Below are 22725 nucleotides of genomic sequence, written 5' to 3' on the forward strand. Positions count from 1 at the left end.
TTATCCATAAGTTGGTAACTGGTCACCTTTTTCATCTCCGAATTATCTGGTTCCATGAATGAATCTCCAAATGTACATAAGCTACAATCACATTGGGCATCCTAGACTTAGAGGGTCCATGTGATCTTTCTATCCTCCTTGCGTTCTCATCAAATTTAGCATCAGAAATTTAGAATCATATTTTCCATTCAGTTTAAGGTTTTTTTTATATTCATTGCTATAAGTTAAATTGCAAAAGTTAGTGTTGTGGGATTTAAACAATAAAAATATCATTTATGTAAGAAATAATGGTTATATAAAAGTTGGAAGAATTTTTCTAATGTGGTTTTTGTAAAATAGTGTTTAAAAAATCACAAAATTTTAATACTTACAGAGACGTTTGCTTTTCAGAGCAATACGCTGCATAGACCATGAGAGTTGGCTTCACATTGTGATGTTCTGCTTGATTCTGTGTGCACTCTTCAAAGGTACAACTACAGTAGTTCTCAAATACACAAAGAGTCTCTGATTATTTGGTAAAAAAACAAAAATAAAAACTAGAACTCCAGGATATGAGGCCAAGGAATTCATTTCTGAATGGAGTTTGTATATGTGATTGCTTCTATTTTCTCATGATTATTTTTTATGGACATGATTATCTTTTATACCTTGAAGCCAAATAATGAGGGCTGGCTTATGTCATTTAGGTTAGCTTTAGTATCTGCTGAGTTGCTCTTCCTCTAAAATCTTTCAATGTATCAAAGTTCTTGGCCTGCCCCTCAACAAGTAAAACTTTTTACTACTTGTTAGGCTGTGACTTAGTGAACTCTAATTTTCCTGAGAATGTGTGTGGGCATCCTTTTCACATAGAAAGTGTAGTTTTTATTCTTCAGTAATGGGCTTGGTAAATTAAGTGTAATTTACCTTTAAATGAGGTAGTTCTGATGTAGTCAAAGATAAAAACTTCGTTTGTTCAATTATGTCCTGATAGTAAGGACATTAACTTATATCGAACTTATACACAAAACTATTTGCCATCCAAACTAAGGACTCATTATATTACCTACAGAATCAAGATAGATTCAACCATTAATACTACTACCTTCAAATATGTTTTTATTGCTTTAAATGCATTGTATTTAAAATGGAATATTTAATGTATTAGATTTGCTAGTACTTTGTATAGGATTTTTTCATTCATCAGAGATATTGGTCTGTGTTTTTATTTATTTATTTATTTGTTTGTTTGTTTGTTTGTTTCTTTGTTTATTTATTGTAGTGTATTATCCTTATCAGGTTTTGGTAGCAGGGTAATGTTGGCCTCATAAAATTCAATTGTACACTTGTAACCTATATAATTTTATTAACCAGTGTCACCCCAATAAATTTAATAAAAAAATAAAATTTAACCCAAAGTCTCTAATCAAAGGATTTTTTAAAACTTAATCCTTTATAAAACTATTTCTCTTTATTCTTATAATTAAAGAATGTTCTTAAGTTCCCCCTAAAGATTCATAAATTGGCTTCAATTTTCTAGAAAACAGAACCTGAAGCAAAATTTATGCACCAACATTTTATTCAGAAATGTAATTCGAGAGAAATAGGTGTGAGGGAATGTGGCAGTGACACGTAGAGGGAAGTAGATCCAATACAAAGGATGGCATTACAGAGCTAGCTTCAACTTCACACCAAACATAGCATTTTGATTGTGTCTCAAAGGGCAGGTAAGATAATACTGCACACCGAAACCATCTATGGAAGGGTTAAAATGAAAGGGAATTTATCTACCTGGGTATGATACTAGGAAATTAAAAGTGAAATAAAAATAACATGAACCCTAATTTTATGGAATCTAACATATAGTGAAGAATGAAAACAAGAGAAGCACATTAAGAAAGGAATATGAATGAGAAACACCACTGAGGGCCAGCTGTTGCTTAAAGCTTGGCTTTTAAGCATTCCAATGTATTTTTCCATTGACAAGAGGGAATCAAAGAAAGGAGTGTGATTAGAATATATGCAAAAGATGAATAGGCTTCAAATCATTGGCTTCTTTTGCCCACATCTTTCGTTGCACCAAACTTTCTTTATGGCATTTTTCATTTCCATGTTTCTAAGTGTGTAGATAAGAGGATTGAGCATGGGGACAATAATTGTGTAGAAGAGTGTAAACACTTTATCTTCTGGTAAAGTTGTGGCAGGCCTAATGTAAACAAAGATGACAGGTGCAAAGAACAGAATCACAACTGTGACATGAGAACTGCAAGTGGAAAGTGCTTTGTGGCGGCATTCTGCAGAATAGGCTCTCACATTATACAATATCATAAAGTAGGAAGCCATCAAAACCACGAAGATCACCAGTCCCATCAGGCCAGAATTGGCAATGACTAAGAAACCCATTTTGTGTGTATCAGTGCAGGCCAGTTTCAACAAAGGGTATACGTCACAGAAATAATGATCTATTTCATTGGGGCCACAGAAAGGTAAACCAATCGTAAGAAGAAACAGGCCCAAGGAATGCAGAAACCCCCCTGCACATGATGCTATGAGAATTGCATTACGCCTTTGCCTGTTCATGATAATGGCATAGTGGAGGGGTTTGCAGATGGCCACATAGCGGTCATAGGCCATTCCAGTGAGGATGAAGACCTCGATCCCCCCAAAGAAGTGTGTGGTGAAAAGCTGTGTCATACAGTTTTTGTAGGAAATGACCTTCCTCTCTGACAATAAGTCGGTCATTAGTTTGGGTGTCACAGTAGATGTGTAGAAGAGGTCTGAGAGTGAGAGGTAATTAAGGAAGAAGTACATGGGCTGGTCAATCAGCTGGCTGCATGTGATAGAAATCATGATAATCAAATTTCCTAACCAAATAGCTATGTAGCAGAGTAAGAAAAATAAGAAGCAGAGGATCTGGACTTTTTTATTCTTAGAAAGTCCCAAGAGAATAAATTCAGTAATATTATTCCTATTTTCCATGCTCTGAAGCTCCAGAAAGTTTTCTGAAAATATAAAAGAATTAAAACAAGTAATTGATGAGAAAATGGAAATATATTATCTAATTAAAATGGCATTAATGCATTTTTTAAGACCGAAGCCATTTTGAGATCCATCGAAGTCACTCTTTCTTTTAACAAAGTTCTTTTAAATGTCTAGTCTCAGTAGTTTCCTAGGAGCGATATGGCAACAGAAGCAGATTGGACTTTGGGTGGTGAACACACAATGCAGTATATAGATAATATATTATTGAAGCCTATATAATTTAATTAATCAATGTCATCTCAAAAAATTTAATTAAAAATATTATTATAAAAAGAACCAAGGATACAGTGCTGAATGAGACAAAAATCCTAGCTTTTGTATAATTTAATTTTTTTTTTGTTAGGAAGCAGGAAATGATTCTGATCAAGAATAAAAAAATTAAATATTTCCAACAGTTTTAAGTATGGTGAACATATAATGTGCCATTTAAACTGGAGAATTTTGAATGAAACAGCATCATTTGTAATTACACTATGATAATGGGTATAAACCATGACTTTCCAGGGAGAACCAAGCTATATGTTTCACACTGATGATGAGTCCTCCTCACCAATATGTGGCTGAAAACTGCTTTGTGTATTTTGTAAGAATATTTAGCACAACTAACTAGAAAAATAAATTTGAAGTAAATTTGTAAATGATGAATTATTTGAATATGTTATTTTGATTATCCAATTACATGTTTATTTGTAAAGTAACTCCTTACTCTACCACCAATTTACAATAAAATCTTATAATTCTAACTTTTAAAAAATAAATTTGAATTTTAGTCATGGAAGAAATAGAAAAATTCAGATCAGTATTAGAAGGTACATAGCAGTGAATAAATAAAAATAAGTTGATAACAATAGCAAATAATAATGATTAAATTATTATTAAGAAGGTACTATTTTAATTTTTACATACATTAACATATTATGTGCTCAGTGAATCCCATTAAATATTATCCTTACCTTCACAAAGCACTGAATCGATCAGTAATGAATTTGAGCTCACACCTCTAGTGGCAATCTGTACTGTTTTTATACCCTTGTAGACTCAATTTTGAACCTGTGCTCTTAAATACAATGTTATGTTACTTTTTGGAACTGTGGAAATCTTCAAAAAATTTTGATAAAAAACTATGTGTGGGAACTATTGGGGAAGTGTTTACTAAGTAAATGGTTGTGGCATTTATACCAGTAGAAAGCCAGAAGAAATGATTTTAGATCATTCTTGATTTGATCATTTTCAAATAAAGTAAAACATGTTTAAACATCATTGATACCTTTGCCTTTTATATTAAATTAAATGCATTCTATGTAGGCAAAATTAAAGAGGCATATGGTTGAAAAATAGTTTTTTTACTTTTTTCAACTTTAGAATTATTATCAGTCAGTGCTGCTTCTTTATAAGAAAAATTTATATGAAGTTAAAAAATTTTTCAGTTTATCTTCAGTTGTGTTATATCCAAAAGAAATTATTTAAATATTTAAGTATATATTGTTAACAATAGTTATTTCATGATGATTAGACGATAGAGATTTTAATTTTCCAAATTATATCCTTCTTTATTTTCCATTTTTTGAAACCATGAACTTGTATTTATTTTTAGAAAAAAGAAAATATTTTATAAAAAAGTATATTTTACATAACTAGTAATTATGTTTCAAATTATTTAGAAATTGCCTTTGTATGTATGAATGTCTATTTTTCCTTTAAATGTAGTTTAAAATACTAAAAAATTGTGCGCACTTGAGTCTGAAGCCCACTTCTAATTTTCAGTAAGAAAACTAAGACCAAGAGCTCAAATCACATCATTTATTCCTAAATGAGAACTTATTGAGGAAAAAAAAGTGAATTGAGTTTTTATTAGGTTTCTTTTAGTTGAATAATTGATGAACTTGCAAATACTGTTCAGATTTGGTAAATAAGTAGAAATATCTCAATTCTATTTGTCAATAATATCAAAGATCTTGCAATGTTAGACAAATTGGATAAGGACTCTGAAAATTTCAAAGCACACGACTTTGAACATTGTCATGAGACTGTGACACAGAGCAGGGTGTGACCACAATAAGAACAACATAAATCTATTTTAAAAATGCCCCATTTTTTTCCTACTTATCTACTTTTTCAAAACAAGTAAACCTTCAGAAAAATAATTTAAGTTAAATTTATTAGGATGACTGGTTAGTAATATGCTATAGATTTAAGTGTACAGTTCTATAATACATCATCTGTATATTGCGTTGTGTGTTCACTACCCAAAGTCATATCTCCTTCCATTCTCATATTTTGGACCCCCTTTTCTGTTTTTTAACTCCCACCTCCCTTCTTCACCTTCTGTAAGATATAAGACTGAAAGCAACAAAAGAACAAGACGAACAAACAAAAACTCATAGACGCAGACAATGGTTTAGTGGTTACCACAGAGAAAGGACAGAAAAGTAATTTGAATTACAACGCAATAATATTTGCCTAGGTTGAAAATATTATACAGAGAGGGGGACTCCTCTAATTTCAAAATAGTTCCCTTAAATATGATACAATAAAAATAAAATAACTTCCTTTGCTTAATCATTTTCTCCCATAGCTTCTTCTCTTCTGGAGAATGCACTCACACAAGATGGCATAAATCTATAAAAACAAAACAAAACAAAACAAAAACCCAAACCTTAATCTCTTTATAGTCTCTCAAATGGAAGCATTTATACTTACATTCCAGGTAATTATGTAGTAAATGCATTGTAGACAAGAGACCTAGATTTTTCTCCCACTCAGTTATTTAATTGTTCATTCCTTAAGATTTCGGGCTCCCATCTGTAAAATAAAGGAGTTGGATTAGATAATCTCCCCAGATGCTGATAGTGTGGGACTCCTGATTCTTTATTAGTTTGGAGAAAATATGTGTTTGCCTCCCTCCAGCCTCTCCTGCTTCATTGGATGCATTAAAACCTTGGAAAATATAGTATTGGCAAGCTCATCACCATTTCTGTACCTGGGTTTCCTTCTCGGTAAAACCAAGAAAATGTTACTATTTCCATATAGGGTGTTTGTTTGAATTAAATAAGTTGGTAACGTGAATTTTCTTCTAACAGTGCCTGGAAAGTACTACACATTGAGTAATTGTTAGCCACTTTCAAAGTTACAAAATGTAAGATCAAGGCCCTAGAGGAAATGTAACATCTACAGGGTCAGGAGTTATACCTTATACTATCTCTCTCTTCACAGTATTGGAAATATCAGAAACTTTTTGAGATAAATCTTAGTTTGGAACAGAACTCTAAATGTTAAAATTCAAGGTTCTTCACCTCCTTGAATATTTTCTCTCCTTCCATGAAATGAGAATTGCAATGCTTAATTTACAGGATGTCTGTGGAATTCAAATAAAATTACATATATGCAGTGCACTGCTCAAAACATACTAGTTCCTCCTGCTTCCTCTCTGGAACCCCCATGGTGTTATGCATTTAGCAGGTACTCACAATATTCCAGTAGGAGTGGATCCTCGTAATTAAGATGATGTGAGATAGGATCCTGGCTCCAAAATTCACTTGAAACATAATTTTGGGCAAACTATGCAAGCTCGATTTCTTCACCTATAAAATGTGTAATACAATAATTAACTCTGAAGTCTGTATAAAGATGTTATGAGTTTATTTATATAAAAGCTTAGGATCGAACCTGGCAGATAGATGAAACATTTAATAAATATATTTCTCAATATTATACATATTTGTTATATCAGAGGACATAAATAAAAATTAAGAATAATGTCATCTTATCATTCTTCTTACAAGTTTTGAATAGCTTATTAAAATATATAATATTTCAACAGGGGTAGATAAAAGAAGGTAGATAAGACATAGCCTAGCTGCCCTGCCATGAAAAATCTATTCTTTCTTACTTGAAGCCTGGGGTTTCTCACATTGGGGAAAAATTCTCTCATTAAACAAAATCTTTTCCTCTTGGTCATAAGTTAGCTGACCTTCTCCCCACACACCTGAAGGTAAGCTTTATGCTTATGCCCGTCATTTAATGCATTTTCCCCTTTGAATTTATTGATCCTGCCCAAATTACATGGATGTTCATATTCCCCTTTTATCTTTAAAAAATTCTCTATATTAAACTCAGATAAAAGAAACATATCCAATAGATATTAGGCATTTGCGTAGATTGATTAAAAATTCGACCTTCTTTTTTGCTTCTTCATAGTCTTAGAATCGTACTGGTACTTTGCTTCTTAATTATTTTATGTTCGCTTCCTTCACTGAAATTCTGCTCACTGACCTGTTGGGTCGGTACATGCACCTTCATATTTAACTTTTCTCTATCACAATGGAAATGGAGAACTAATCGTATGATTAACTTCATGAAATTTTAAAATAAAGCAAAACAAATAAATCTAGTAATATTTTGATGCTTAGATTTATGGCACTGCTTACTTGAGTAGATTTAAAGTTCATCATAGCTAGTTATAAGTGGAAGGGAAGGTGCCAACTTTCCCAAAATATTAAAAATAGCATTTTTAATGATTCTGGGTTTTTTTCCATCTAAAGGCTTATTAGCAGAATTAGATCATAAATATAATCTGAATGATTCAAAAATTCTTTTTAAGGAAAATGACTAATACATTTATGAACTGTATTTAACTTACCAGCTACTTAACTCATCGAGGGTTTCTTGCAAACCAAGGCTTCACACATAAGATAAAGTCAGAGTAATAAAAAATTAACATTGCTGTTCAGTAATAAATCTCAGATCATATTAAGACTTATGAGAGAACTCTTGTGAATTCCGTCAGTAAATATCTATTTGGAAAATTAACCAAAGTTGAGATTATCTTTTAATAGCTATTTTTCCATTTCTAAAGAAGAAAATAGTATCTCCTTGACATTTACCTCTGAATCTAGAGAAATAATATATATATATATTCTTTTTGATATCAAATTAGCATCTAAAGTGAATTCTGAGAAAGCATGTTATATAGAATCACTCTCAGTATCTCTGAGGGTTTAGAAATTTCCCATCAGTATACTTTGCCAAAGATATACATCATCGCTTAAATTTTTCCCTAAGAAATACTTAATCAAAGTCAATAATTATTTCCTTATTGCATCAGGGTCCAAAGCACTGAGATTAGACATGGGACATGGGAGCTATGAGGAAACATTAGAAGTGATGTTCAGATGTCAGGACAGAGTAGGATCACGTGAACGAGGGATGCTGAGGTAAACTGAAATAGAAAATACCAGAAAACCTAACAGCCAGTGTTAAAAGTACAGAATGTAGACAGAAGATTTCAGATTTAGTTCTTCCCAGAAAACAAGCTTGTCAGGGTATTGGAATTTCTAATGGATGCCTAGAAAAGACTGCTTTCCTTTACAACTGCTCTTTTAGCGAATCCATCTTTCCTATGGATTCTCTTACCATATGTGCAGGTAGCTTATGTATTAACCTCTGTATGGCAAACTCCTATATAAAAATATATTATTTTTTCCCGATTAAAATTTTATAGGTGTTTGTTATAGAAAGTTTAAAAAATGTAGAGAACTATAACAAAAAATGGTCTCGTTCAATCATTCATTTAAATATACTTACCGTCACCTACATCTAAAAAGTCTGTCGTGGATACAGCTCAGTGTAGAGAATGCATATATTGGGGGGCAAAACAGACATCGTCTTTGCCTTTAATGAGCCTAGAGACTAAAGGAAGAGGCAGACAATAAACAGAAAAACAAACAAAAGTATAATTACAAATATTATATTAAAAAAACACAGGGTACAGTTAATCTTTTGCTTTTTAATTTTTTAAATCAGCATTCCTGGCTACATATATATTTTTAAATTTATTTTTCAATTGCAGTTGGCATAAATATTATATTAGTTTCAGGTGTACAATATAGTGATTAACATTTATATACCTTATGAAGTGTTCACCTCGATAAGTCAAATATCTGCCTGACACCATACATAATTATTACAATATCATTGAGTGTATTCCCTATGCTGTCCTTTACATCCCTGTGGCTATTTTGTAACTACCAATTTGTACTTCTTAATTCCTTTCACCTTTCTCACCTAACTCTCACCCATCTGTCAACCATCAGTTTGTTCTCTGTATCTTTGAGTGTCTTTGTTTTGATTATTTTGTTTTTCGGATTTCACATATAAGTTAAATCACATGTTATTTGTCTTTCTCTGCCTGACTTATTTCACTCAGCATAATACCTTCTAGGTTCATCCATATTGTTTTAAATGGTAAGATTTCATTCTTTTTATGGTTGAGTAATATTCCATTGTACATATGTACCACATCTTTATCCATTCATCTATTGATGGACACCTAGATTGCTTCCATTTCTTGGCTATTATAAATAATGCTGCAGTGAACATAAGGATGCATATATATCCAGAGACAGTTCTTTTTATTTTTGATAAATATTCCTCTATTTATAGGCAACTTCCAATTCATAGGGTTATCTTCCTCACAGTGATGCAAAAAAATGTGGGTTATTTATTTGCTTTTCCTCGTCTGAATAGTTGTTGGGACAATAGATGGAAAAATTAAATTTTAGGTGGTATTATCTTAAGGTTCTTTTCTGGGCCTGTTGAGTGGAATGCTTAATTTCATTTTATTCCTATCAATATGCAATACCATATAATTTCTTTTGATAATAGACTTAAGTATATATCACACAGTAATTTTGTAATCATGGTCTATATTATTTTTTTGTAATTTTTAATGGCATACGTTTATGTTTGAAATGGAATGACTTATTTTTTGATAAAACATTTTTATTAATTTATACTTTGATTTATTTGTATTTAAGGAATGTTATTTACTTTAATCATTTTATTAACTTTATTGTGTTTTACTCATGGGTTAAAATATAATCAATTTTTATAACAGTTCAGGTGCAATTAAAAAAATTATATTCCTTATTACTGGAGTTCTGTGAGATATATGTGATCATATTGCTTGATATTATAGATTTAGTTACTAAGCGTTGGTTATTTTCTTTAGTCTTGATCGAGAATATCTGTATTTCTCCTCTCATCTCCTATAGTTTCTGCTTAGTGAAAATTCTTGCTTTGACATTGTGTATATATGGCTCAATAACTGCTATATCTTCATTGTGGATTCTAGCTTCTGAAACATTGTGTTTGCTTCTTTTAATGCTGTTAAAGCTTTGAGGTCTGCATTCTCTTTTTTCACATGTCATCATTTTAACGTCTTGTTTCTTTTTCTTGTTATTGACTTTGTCTAATACCTTTATCATCTATCTATCTATCTAACATGCATTTAAAAAAGGGCATGTGCAGCACCACAAGTTCTAACAAAATGAGCACACCTGTGTAACCAGCATAGAGATCAAAAATCAGGACATTAACATAACTCAGAAGCATACTTGATCTTTTTTTCATTTACCAGTCTCCTTTCATGCAAATAAAATTATTATTCAAACTTGTAACACTAATATTTTACCTGTTTTCAACTTTGTATAAGTAAAACTATAACAATATGCTTTTATGTGTCTGGCTTTTTTTTTTTTTTATCAGCATTAGGTTAATAATATTCATTCATTTAGTTGTTTGAAAATTTCTTTATTCTCTTCCTTGTACACTATTCACTGTATGAATATATGCCAAAGTTTATACATAAAAATGTTGATGGCTTTCTAAGTGTTTTTGCTTTTGCTTTTTATTTCTTGGGTATCATGAATAGTGGCATTATCAATCATCTTGCCATATTGTTTGATGAACTTAAGGAAATATTTTTGTGAGGTATAGACCTGGGTAAATTTTCTAGTAAGTTATGCATGTGTTCATCTATTTTTAGATATTGTAAAAATATATACAAAGGAAATTATCTCTAAAGAAAGCTCATACAGGTATAATAATATAATGTTTTCAGTAAAATAGATAAAGAGAATTATTCATAATGTTATAAGGATTTACCTAATAAAGAGATTACAATTCAAATGTCCATGCACTCAATACTAGATCTTCAAAATAGGTAAGGAAAAAAATGCAGAGCTATGAGAATAAATAGACAAGACTTTCATTATCTTGGGAGAATTTACCATACTTGTCCAATTCATGAATAAACAAATGATACAATGCCTAAGGATATAGAAATTCTAAATAACATAATATGTTTGACCTAGTTAATGTTTATAAAATATGAGTCCCAACAAAACTAGCATACACATGTTTTTCAGTGCACATAGAAAATTTACCACAATCGATCATTTGCTGGATTATAAAGCAAGCCACATGTTTCAAAGAACTCAGGTCATTCAGAATATTTTCCATGACAACAATAAAATTAATTTAGAAATCACTAACTTATTTTTTAATTTTAGCTTTACTGGATCTCTTATGAGTTTCACATGTACATATCAGTGTTGGGTTTAACTTTGTCATTAAATCTATATAATCAATATATTCTGTTTCAGTTTGGTAATATTTTATGTCACATATGTAATATTTTATATCCTGTATCTGCACACATATGTACGTATGTGTATATATGACACTTTTCTGTGTTGTGTCATATACATAAATAACTTTTTCATCATTTAGATTCTTTTCTTTGCTCTTTGTTTTTAAGAAGGTTTGCATTTTTGAGAAGATTTTTATCTTTATATCAATATTTCTCTATATTATTAATCTCCTTTTAATTTATGCATTTATTATAAATGAATTGAAAAAAAACTGTTAATACTCCTTATTCCCAAACTGTTTGTTTGTGTAAGTGACCAAGATCCAAAACTGAAACACATTATTCCTAGCTCAAAATTAGTAAATGAGAAGACAAAGGTAAAAATTAAAGGCGAGTCAATGTTTGAATGTGGTCAAATAATTTACCATCTTTGAACATTTGCTTCATTATCCCTGAAAGAAAAGGGTGTGGAACGAGTGATCTTCAAGGTATATTCAAACTATGAACATGCTGTTTTCCACTTGTTTTTCTGTTACTCTATTTAAAGTATTTAGTACACTGGGATTTTAGTGTCTTGATTTCAATTATGGTATCACCCTGCCATCTAGTGGATATTCCATTTGTAGTACTTTGAAAGAAATCCAGACTTTCCGCTATGATTTTTGCAGAGAGGTTTTATACTGAACGGTATGAAAAAAAAAAATCTACTGATTACTATGTAATTCAGTTGAGCATAAGATCACAAATAGTTGAGAACTTAAGTTGCAATATTAAGGAAAATTAAAGCCAATACTTTTTTCTTATTATGTCAAGCTAGAATAAACTTCAAAAAAACAAAACAAAACAAAAAGTTGCCTTTTGTATAATAAGAAATAATGCTGAACTGGAAACTAAGATATCCATATCAGGTTTACCTTAATCTTTTAATGTTTTCTGAAATATATGCCTTACAGGAGACTCAGCTTAGATCAGAGAAAGATAAAGAAAATTGCCAGTAATCATATTAATTAAGAGTTATCCTAGACATAAAGTACTAGTCATAAACATACACTTTATACTTTCCATTCTCAAAGATTCTCTATGTCTATGTCTGTTTGTGTCTTCATATCATCTATCTATCGATTGATTGATCGATCTATCATCTATCTATCTATATCTATCTATCATCTATCTATTTAGCTATCCTCTATCTACCTACCTGCTTATCTATCTATCATCTGTCTATAATCATCATCATCATCATCATCATCATCATCATCATCTATCTAATTATCTTCTATCTATCTATCTATCTATCTATCTATCTATCTATTTATCATCTATCATCATCTATCATCAGTCATCTATCATCGATTATCTATCATACTGAGCTTGGAAAGCTATTTCATATTGCATTTCTTATTTTTCATCGTGTGCCCTATTTATATACCCGTATGTGCTTCCATGAATAGTCTTATTTAAGACAAGAGTTAATAAAGCTTGAATTAAACCAAATTCTCATTGATTATGAAGGTTAGAGTATGCCTATTTAATCACTTTACTAGTTACTTTTATTGGATAGGTAGTTAAACCAACCTGTTAGATATGTATACATTCTGAGTTTTAAGAAGCATAAAGATAATTTGAAAACATAGTAGCTTGAGAAGACCAAAAATGAAGTGAGCTTATTGAACGCTCTATACAAATATCAAGATGAGTCACAGAATATGAAAAATGCAGAGAGAAGAGACATTGTGGAGTTTTATCGTTTCTGCGTTTGTCCTCAAGAGTCACCCCCTTCCTTTCACTTAAATTGAAGTGTAATCTTTATAGCCCTTCTTATAACCAATTAGTGAAACTGAGCAACTCAGGGACTGTAAGAGTCATTTCTCCAATTTTGTTTTTGAACACTATGGACAGAAAACCTTTTCTTTTTATTGTTCTTAAAATGTTTTTCCTGTGGTTTTTAAAATAATGGAATTTATTATTATTCTTGAAGACAGGGAAAACAAGACCAGCCTTTCACATTTAGCCTTGAAATATTTGAAGACATTAGTAGAGCTCCCTCTTGGTCTTTCTTCTGCATTACAGACATCTTCAGACTCTCAACTGGTTTATTAGATGAGGGATGCTCTAATTTTCATATATAATATCACTGTTGATTACTTGACATTGCAAGGTACCTATACAATTATCATTAGTTATTGGAAACAATAGGCTTACCTGTAATGAGATGCTTTCAGAAATATAATGCTCCCTTCCAAACTAAAATGATAATGGAACTTACCTCTTTCTGTCTATATAAACTATTAATGTAACCAAATTGAATGCTATGGTTATAAAGTTAGAACTAAATCAATTACATTCACAATACCTATGCTTTTTTACAACCACAACCTCTTCATTATTCCACACTTGTCCTGGAACCCTGTTGCAGGCTTCAACAACCAACACTGTTCCATCTGCATTGCTTACACAGTTAGGCTTCCTTAATCCCAACCTTATCTCATACTGCTACCTATGTAAACCTTATTTCTAATTGATAGAAACATGAACATCCAAATTCCTACCTTGGCTCAGACTATTTTCTTTGCTTAAAAAGTCATTTGTGTTTCTTTCTTATATCTGTAATATATTTAACATTATAGTTTGGCCCAAATTTCAAAGTCTTATGATTCTGCCAATCAGGAAATACCTTGGACATTATTCAAAGATCTCTACTTTTGAAGAGTATCCCCTAATACTCTTGACAAAAGCTTAAAGTAAAAAACTAAACAAAAGAAACAAACAAAAAAATTTATGCTTAGTGATGATGCAGAAAAATGCAATATCTTTTAAAGCAAACTATTGTTTCTCCAACTATACTATAATTACATTATAATAATCACATTATTATAAGCCTGGTTCCTGTATTGCTACTAGGTTCCTGATTTACTATTCAAAGGACATCTGCCCACTGATCTGGAAATAATTTTGAACCTTGCACAATTAAGGAATAAATTTCTATTGCATGAGTCAACCAACTATAAGCCACAAATCAATTCTGGTCTATTGTGTTTTTATACATAAAATATTGGAACGGAGCCATGCCCATTGATTTATGTATTGCCTATGACTGCATTCATGCTATGACATACATAATTGAATAGTTGGGATTAAGTATAAATGGCCCACAAAGCCTAAAATATTTACAATATGACTCTTTACAGTAAAAGTTTGCTGACATCTGTTCTATTAAATCAGGTAATTGAGATTGAGAGATTTTTGTATCAAGATATGGCAGCTTCTTAAATAATATATATTATTTTTTCAAACTCAGTAATAAACATAAGCATTGAGTAGCACCGTGCTCATATTTCGAAGAGTGCAATTATGCAAATCGTATAATTTTAAGAAAATCAGTGGTTTTCATAGAAAACAAAGTTCCCAATAGAATGTTAAAAAAGATAAACAATAGAACTATAATACACTTATTGCATAAATTTTATATCAAGATACATAGTGATAAATATATCTTCACGTAGAGGAGGAAATTTAGAAATAGAACAACAGTAATTCTCTCTGGATTGTTGCCCAATAGCTGATTTTTCTTTTGTACATTTCTGTATTTTGTAGGTATTTAAAGACCAAATATATTAAACCTGTTTTAACATTTTAAAAAGATTGATAGATTAAAGTCAATGATGAAAATTTTCCCCAATCTTTAGAAGAAATTACATACAACCAAAATATCGCATGAGACATTGCTTCATCTAATTGCTCTATTTGTGGCCGATATTCTCCAGGGCTAACATCCCTAAGGTCTTGGCGGCATATATGTGTGACACAGTTTGGTGTTAGGATTCAGCTTTTTGGCCTGCCTTTCTCTCTGTCATCTCTAAGTTTCTTTATAGTACATTAGAGAAAAAAGTCATTTCTGTTAAGTATTCATTGCAATATACTATAGACTCGTTACTATTTTAGGAGGTTTGTTACTATATATTTTTTAAAAAGTTAAATTCTCAGCAGGAACTTTCTTGGAGTTCATTAACCTTAGCAAAAAACAAAAAAACAAAAAAACAGAAGCTTTAGTAAATGAATAAGGCAAATTCTTCTAGCCTCAGGTGAGTTGATTCAATCTTACTTAATTTCTCTTTAGAAGGAAAATAATGTATTTCAATGATCTTTGCAGGAGGCAGTAACATGCAAATCTAAACTAAATACCAAATCTGAACTAAATACCAACCTAGTTCAGCCAAAAAGAAATATTTGAATATTCACTGACCTACATCACTAGGAAAATTTTACCTTTTGTTGAGCACAATATTCTTACCCTTTTCTTTATAGACGCAAACTTCAATTTTAATAACAAACAATAATTATATGCTGTGATATATCATTTGTAATTATATGTATGATTTCTCAGAATAATTCTAAGAACAAAAAAATTTTATAATTTTATAATTTCTAAATTGCCTATTACAGTGCTGAGCACACAGTGGCTCTGCGATGAGAAAGCCACTCCAGGGCAAATGTCACTAGAAAGGAGGGAAAGGGCGTGGCAGCACCTTGTGATCTCAGTTACCTGAACATGATTGATATTTTCTGGGCTTAAATAGGGGATGTGAACTTTGGCCCAAGTCTAATGGTATAAATACACAGAGCAGGAGGTAGAGTGAAAAGCTACACATATGGTAAAGATACACGGGTAAAAATGAGAAGAATATATATCAGAAATTATATTTATCTATGATGGTGGTATTTTCCCTTTCAATCTTGGGCTGCTCAGACTTTGTTACAACAATCATAAGGAATGAATACAGATTTTGGAAAAGTGAGAAAAAAGTATGTTCAGTTATGGAATTTGCATTCAATAAATTTTATGTGAAGTTGAAAAATACATTTGGGAAGTAATAATAAATATGATGGAAGATCAAACCACAAGTGTCAAATCAAAGGAATCCAAAGGAAAAAAATTGAAGAAGAGATACACGGAGGTGTGAATGATATTGTTATATGTATATACATGTGCGGAAAACCTATAAGTACTGCATATGGTCATGGAGGATAAAGTCATAACAATTGGATAAAAACAATAGATCATTTAATTTCTGCTCTGATAAGACAGAATTTTACAGACTTCTACATGAAATGGTTTTTCCTCTATGTGTAGAGCCACTTAAGGTTTCAGTAAGCAATCAGGAAGCGGCTTTGAGAATAATTGATTATAATAGCAGAAAAAATCAGTAGAGGCATTTTAGAGGAACACAGGACATTTTTGAAAAGAATCCAGTGCATCTTTCCCCCACCTGAATGTCCTCATTTTATGTTAATTCAGAAAGCTTATGTTTCACGATGCCGTTTCACCATACTTACATGTTTTGAAGGACCCAAGATGTCTTAGTGCATTGTGAGTTTACAGAGTGGTCCTGATTTAATAGGCAAGTCTAACTTCCTTAGTATTATTATAAGCTTTTATCCCAATACATGTATACTATATGCAAAGAGTTTACTCATTCACATAATCACGTATTCATTTATTTGGTAAGTGTTAAGGAGTACCTATTCTGTCCTATTGTCTTATCTTTGGCTTTGTGAATTTTATTTGACTATGGAACAGACAATGATAAAATGGTAAATGATTAAAAAATATACATATAATGTATTATTATTATGTATTAAAATACATATTATTTTACAGGTGTGAATAAATTTGGTATATTTGAGGGCTTATAATTATTGATAATGGCATAGTTAAGAGTATGATCATAACCATAAAGAATGAGTCAAGTGGTGGTAAAATGATTGGAAGAAATCAAGAAACTAAGTAGATAGGATCTTGGAAGGATTATTTTTCTATCTGTTGAAACAAACTTAATGCAAGAAAATCCTTAACCAAATAAAAACCACACTGTGACATATTAGGAACAGTGCCCTATATTTGGAGGGTTTGAGTAGACTAAATTGACATCTGATGATGATGTGATAGAATAATAAAAATAATCTGCACATATTATGATTAGATTTATTTCTGCCAAAAATCTCTCTAAATACCTGATATTATGATACACCAAAAAAGGGAAACAGATGTTTATAACTTTCAATAATTAGGTAAATGTGGCTGATCAGGTGCATTATTCTTCTACAAGAAATATGCAAAATACGGGTAGAGAAATGTGTGAATGAGTGTAAGAAAGTTTTTGAATAGGGAAATTCAGAAATAGGTATATCAACAAGAGCAAAAGTTTCATAATTGATTGTATGATGAGTCATTAATTTTCTTCTGAGTTCAAAGTTCTCTTAGTGAAATTCGTTAGGCAAGGAAGAAATTATACAAATATATGATAGTATTGCCTTCAAGGCAAGCATTTTAAATAAACTCAGATTCATGTAAAAAGCAAGACTGGTCCTTCTCATGAAGCTAGCTGCCTCTGAGAATGGGGGCTCCGATCATTTAAAATATAACAGGACCAGCTCCATTTTTGTTCTTTTCCTCTCAACTGCCTTTCATTATTCTACCTGCAATATTTCATATTGACTCTATAATTGTGATATTAGTAAATAATGCAGCAATTGAAGCTAAATACTTTCCAAAACACTGGATAATCACTAAGATTCTCAACATTTGTTTTATTTACCATACCTTATCCAAATTTTGCTTCTAATTTCCCTGTACCAACATTCTTAACTTATCCACAGGAACCAAAAAAATCAGAGCGGTGAAGTCACTTTCATTCTCTTGGGCTTCTCCGAATATCCAGAACTCCAGGGGCCCCTGTTCCTGGTATTCCTGACCATTTACACGGTCACCGTGCTGGGGAACCTGGGCATGATCACGGTCATCCACGTCAATCCCAAACTTCACACCCCCATGTACTTTTTTCTCAGCCACCTATCTTTCGTTGATTTCTGTTACTCTACAGCAGTTACACCCAAACTGTTAGAAAACTTGGTTGTGGAAGACAGAACCATCTCCTTCACAGGATGCATCATGCAATTCTTCTTTGCTTGCATATTTGTGGTGACAGAAACATTCCTGTTGGCAGTGATGGCATATGACCGATTCGTGGCAGTTTGTAACCCTCTTCTCTACTCAGCAGTCATGTCTCAGAAGCTTTGTTCCCTATTGGTGGGTGCATCATTTTCTTGGGGGATAGCCTGTTCTTTAACATCCACGTACTTTTTGTTAACCTTATCGTTTTGTGGGATTAATTTTATAAATAACTTTGTCTGTGAGCATGGTGCTATTGTTGCTGTTTCTTGCTCTGACCCCTACATCAGCCAGAAGATCATTTTGGTCTCTGCCACATTCAATGAAATAAGTAGCCTGATGATCATTCTTACCTCTTATGTTTTCATTTTTATCACCGTCATGAAGATGCCTTCAACTGGGGGGCGTCACAAAGCCTTTTCCACATGTGCCTCCCACCTGACCGCCATCACCATCTTCCATGGGACCATCCTTTTTCTCTACTGTGTTCCTAACTCCAAAAGTTCCTGGCTCATGGTCAAGGTGGCCTCTGTCTTTTACACAGTGGTCATCCCCATGCTGAACCCACTGATCTACAGCCTCAGGAACAAGGACGTGAAGGAGACACTCAGGAAGTTAATCAATACCAAATTATTATGTCAATGAATGTAAAATGGCTATGATTTACTTATTCATTTTCAAGAACATTATGGAGAATTTTCCAAGCTTTTTTAATACTTCGAAGTCCTGTGTATAAAAAGCAAAGCAGTACCTGTATTTAATGTAACTCCACAGTTGACAGATCATTTAACATCTATTCAATGCAAACTTCAGTAACTTAGCTATAAAATAATAAATAACAGTAATTAAATCTTGGACTATTTAAATTAAGTCTGTACATGCAATGTTTGTCATGAAAATTTCTGAGTTAGCTCATATACCATTTTGCTGTTCAGGTAAATCGTATTTTCGTTTTTAGTCATCAGAGAATGAGTTTATACAGTTGCTCTGAAAATTTATAGCTCATCATCAGTGAAGACACAGCAAATGCAATACAGTTAACTGAGTGTTGTTCTCAGAAATTAAATTTGCAAGAGATATTTATCTAATTCCACACAGAAAGCATTGGTACATTGTAAGTGCAAAGAAGGCATATCTCTGTCCCCACAAAGTCCAGAAAATTGTTAAGTCAAATTGCGTTTGTTAATACCAATTTTATTTGTTCTTTGCATGTAAAGCCGGAGAAAGTAAAAATTAATAATTAACAACCTATTAACACCTCGGAAATAGCTTTTGCAAAATCTAAAATTGTCTTTCATATCAGTCTTGACTTGTGTATAAAATGGCTATTGATAAATAATAATAAAAATAAAATTTCGGTGATATATGTTAGGCAATTGTTATTTTTTTGTTGGTGATTTGAGGGAGGAGCCCTGCTAATATCAGCTAGAGCATCTTGGTTAACCTGCTATAGTCTTGCTTAACACCAAGACTATAGATCTGCCTGGTGATTGGATGGCTCTGCTCTGGGTACCACTGTGTTAGTTAGAGTATCTTCTTGCATTGTCAGAGGCTGAGTCATGAGACAGAATGGGCTGTAACAAAAGCTGTTTCAAAGTCCCATTTGTGTCATGACTGTTAACATTCTCTCCGCCAATGCAAATCACACAGCTGAGCAGAAAGTCAATCTGCTTCTTGTAGAACTGAAAAGTTACATGACAATGAGCATAGACGCAGAAAGAAATCAAGAATTTCCCAGTGTTTCAATACACCTGAAATTTGCGGTCGATTTTACTTTAAGAAAAGTATTCTACACTCCAGGTAATATAGTATACCTGTTTCTAGTTTGACAGACTTCCACAACTTGATGAGCTATTGGATTAGCTTAAATAGTGACTGTCTCTGCTGGTTTTGCTTGCTGATCAGTGTTGACATCTCAAAGTCTTGTGCCAGCCCAGCTGTGGACTGTGACTGATGTTACTGGTTTCATCCAAATTGTGAGCTTTTTATTTCCAAATAAAAATGTCTAATTTCCATAAATATAAAGAATGCTATCAGACTTCATAGCTTAACCTATTTAGCAATGTATACAAATATTTTCAACAATCCAGAATATGTAGTTATAAGGTTACGTGATTTACTTAATTTTAATTCTCTTGTCAACCAGATGTCATATGCAAACTAATTAAGTGTTCCACTCAACAGGTACTTTAATAGGTTGTATGTATATATTAGTAAAAATGACAGAAAACATGTATTTAGGGGATTTAAAAATATTATACAGTGATCTATATTTGACAGATGCTCTAGGTCCTTGGATTTAATATCTAAATGTAAAAAAACAAAAAACCAAAAAAACCAAATGACAGATATTAGGTAAATTACAATTGTGAAATTCATTACGTTTTCATTTTTAAGGGAAAAACAAAACAAAGTATAAAGAAAAGAATCTCTGAATAGCTGCAAGCTGCTTTAGAATAGGTTGTTAATTATTCTGGAAAATGCTTTTCAATGAATATTTACTTACATAAAGGGTATGCAGAAATTCTCCAAGATTTCAAAATTTTAATTTTATTCTGAATGTACACATTTGGAATGATAAAGTGAGTGTATGTTTGTTATTATTGTGATTTTATGAAGGGTTCTGCAAAGTGCTAGTGATGGGCTCTTCATTCCTAAGTCTGAATTACGCTCTTCTACTTTACATGCTGGTGGTTTGGAGAGCTGTAGCTCTTTTGTTGTGTTTCTGAAGAGCTGTGGCAACATTTTTGTTGAAATTTTGGTGAAAGTATTTTCAAAATTAAAGGAAGACTGTATAGAATTAATGGCCACTTAAGGCAGAAAATGTCATAAATTGAATGTAGTCCACATTACGTAAATATTAATTTTCATATCATATATAGTAATAGATAATTTTAGGAATTTGCTAGTACAGGAAATTAGCCTTATTTTCTGAGGTGATAGGTGATTTTTTTTTATTGTATATCTGGATTTTGCTACTATTCATCATTTTAGAAAAAGATTGACTTTGAAAGAGAAAGGAAATTGAGATGGGCAGTTAGGGGGAGGGATTATGGAGCTCCTACATCAATGCTCTGTGTTTCCTGGATATCGCTGCCAACACATAATTCATTCAAGCTCAAGGACAATCTTGTTGAAGAGAAAAAGTTGCATTCTAAGCACAAGGATGAGGCCCAACAGAAAGTAAAGAAAACACATCCTGAGCTAGTGGATCTGAAAGAAGCAACATCTAGGAGTGACTTTCTAGTTGTATTTGGTGTTTATTTTGTTAACGGCTATCATCAAAATTCCAGGAGAGCCTTTTGAAAAATTAGAGCCTTATGGCCAGTGCAGATCACATATTAAAAAACATAGAATTCAATATTACATAAACTTGCCCCAAATATAATAAGAAGGGAACACTTCCCAGTTCATTTTATGAAGCCAACAGCATCAAACAAAAAAATTGCAGATCAATATATCGTAAATATACATGGGCAAGTACTTAAAAGAGCAAATCAATTTGCTGATACATAAAACAGATAATACATCATATCCAAGGGGGATTTAATTCAGGAATGCAAGTTTGGTATATCATTTTGAATTCATCCATGTAATTTACCAAATTAACAAAATAAAATAAAAATACACATAGTCACTTCAACAGATGTAAAGAAGAGTTAATGAAATTAAGCAACTATTCATGATAAAAGTGTTCAGCAAATTAGGAATTGAAGGGGTAGTGTTAAAACAAAGAACTCATTTACAACCTTCTCTGTATAATAAGTATCAATAGTATGGAAGACTGAAACACTGGAATTTATTTAGGAGGATGACACACTTTTTTCCTTAGACAAATTTGAATCAATTACTTCAGAGACTGAGGCCAAGATGAAAAAATAAGATGAAACTCCATATGATTTTCATAGCTAGCTTTGTAAAACTGAGGTAAAAATTTCATAATGTCAAATTAAGCATTTTATAGTGAAAATATTAGTGACATGAAAACATTCATATTATTGTGCAATCACATCTCTACATAGTTCTAAAACACTGTCGTTACCCTAAAAGAAAGTCATACCCATTAAGTAGTTTTTGCTCATTTTCCCCTCCACCTCCCAGGTGCTGATAATGACCAACCTGCTTTCTGTCTCTATGTATTTACCCATTCTATACATTTCTATAAAGGGAATCATGGAATACGTGACCTTTGTGCCTGATTTCTTTCAGTTAGCATGATGTTTACAAGGTTCATCCACATTTTAACATATATCAGGACTTTATCTTTTTGGGGAGGGTGAATAATATTCCATTGTATGTGTATACCACATTGAGTATACTCATTGAT

The 22725-nt window shown here is 31.9% G+C and overlaps 2 protein-coding genes across 2 annotated transcripts; one reads left to right on the top strand and one right to left on the bottom strand.

The window, feature by feature from the left end:
* Positions 1 to 2016: 2016 nt before the first annotated feature.
* Positions 2017 to 2955, bottom strand: LOC120596717 (olfactory receptor 4P4). The gene has a single exon (XM_039855184.1). The coding sequence runs from the start codon at positions 2953 to 2955 to the stop codon at positions 2017 to 2019; it is 939 nt and encodes a 312-aa protein (XP_039711118.1).
* A 13455-nt stretch (positions 2956 to 16410) lies between these two features.
* LOC120596718 (olfactory receptor 5D13) lies at positions 16411 to 19043 on the top strand. Its single transcript, XM_039855186.1, has 2 exons — positions 16411 to 16418; positions 18107 to 19043. The coding sequence occupies exons 1-2, from the start codon at positions 16411 to 16413 to the stop codon at positions 19041 to 19043; spliced, it is 945 nt and encodes a 314-aa protein (XP_039711120.1).
* Positions 19044 to 22725: the final 3682 nt, after the last annotated feature.

The sequence above is a fragment of the Pteropus medius genome, unplaced genomic scaffold (genome assembly GCF_902729225.1).
Source record: "Pteropus medius unplaced genomic scaffold, Ma_sr-lr_union100, whole genome shotgun sequence".
In the NCBI taxonomy this organism is placed as follows: Eukaryota; Metazoa; Chordata; class Mammalia; order Chiroptera; family Pteropodidae; genus Pteropus; species Pteropus medius.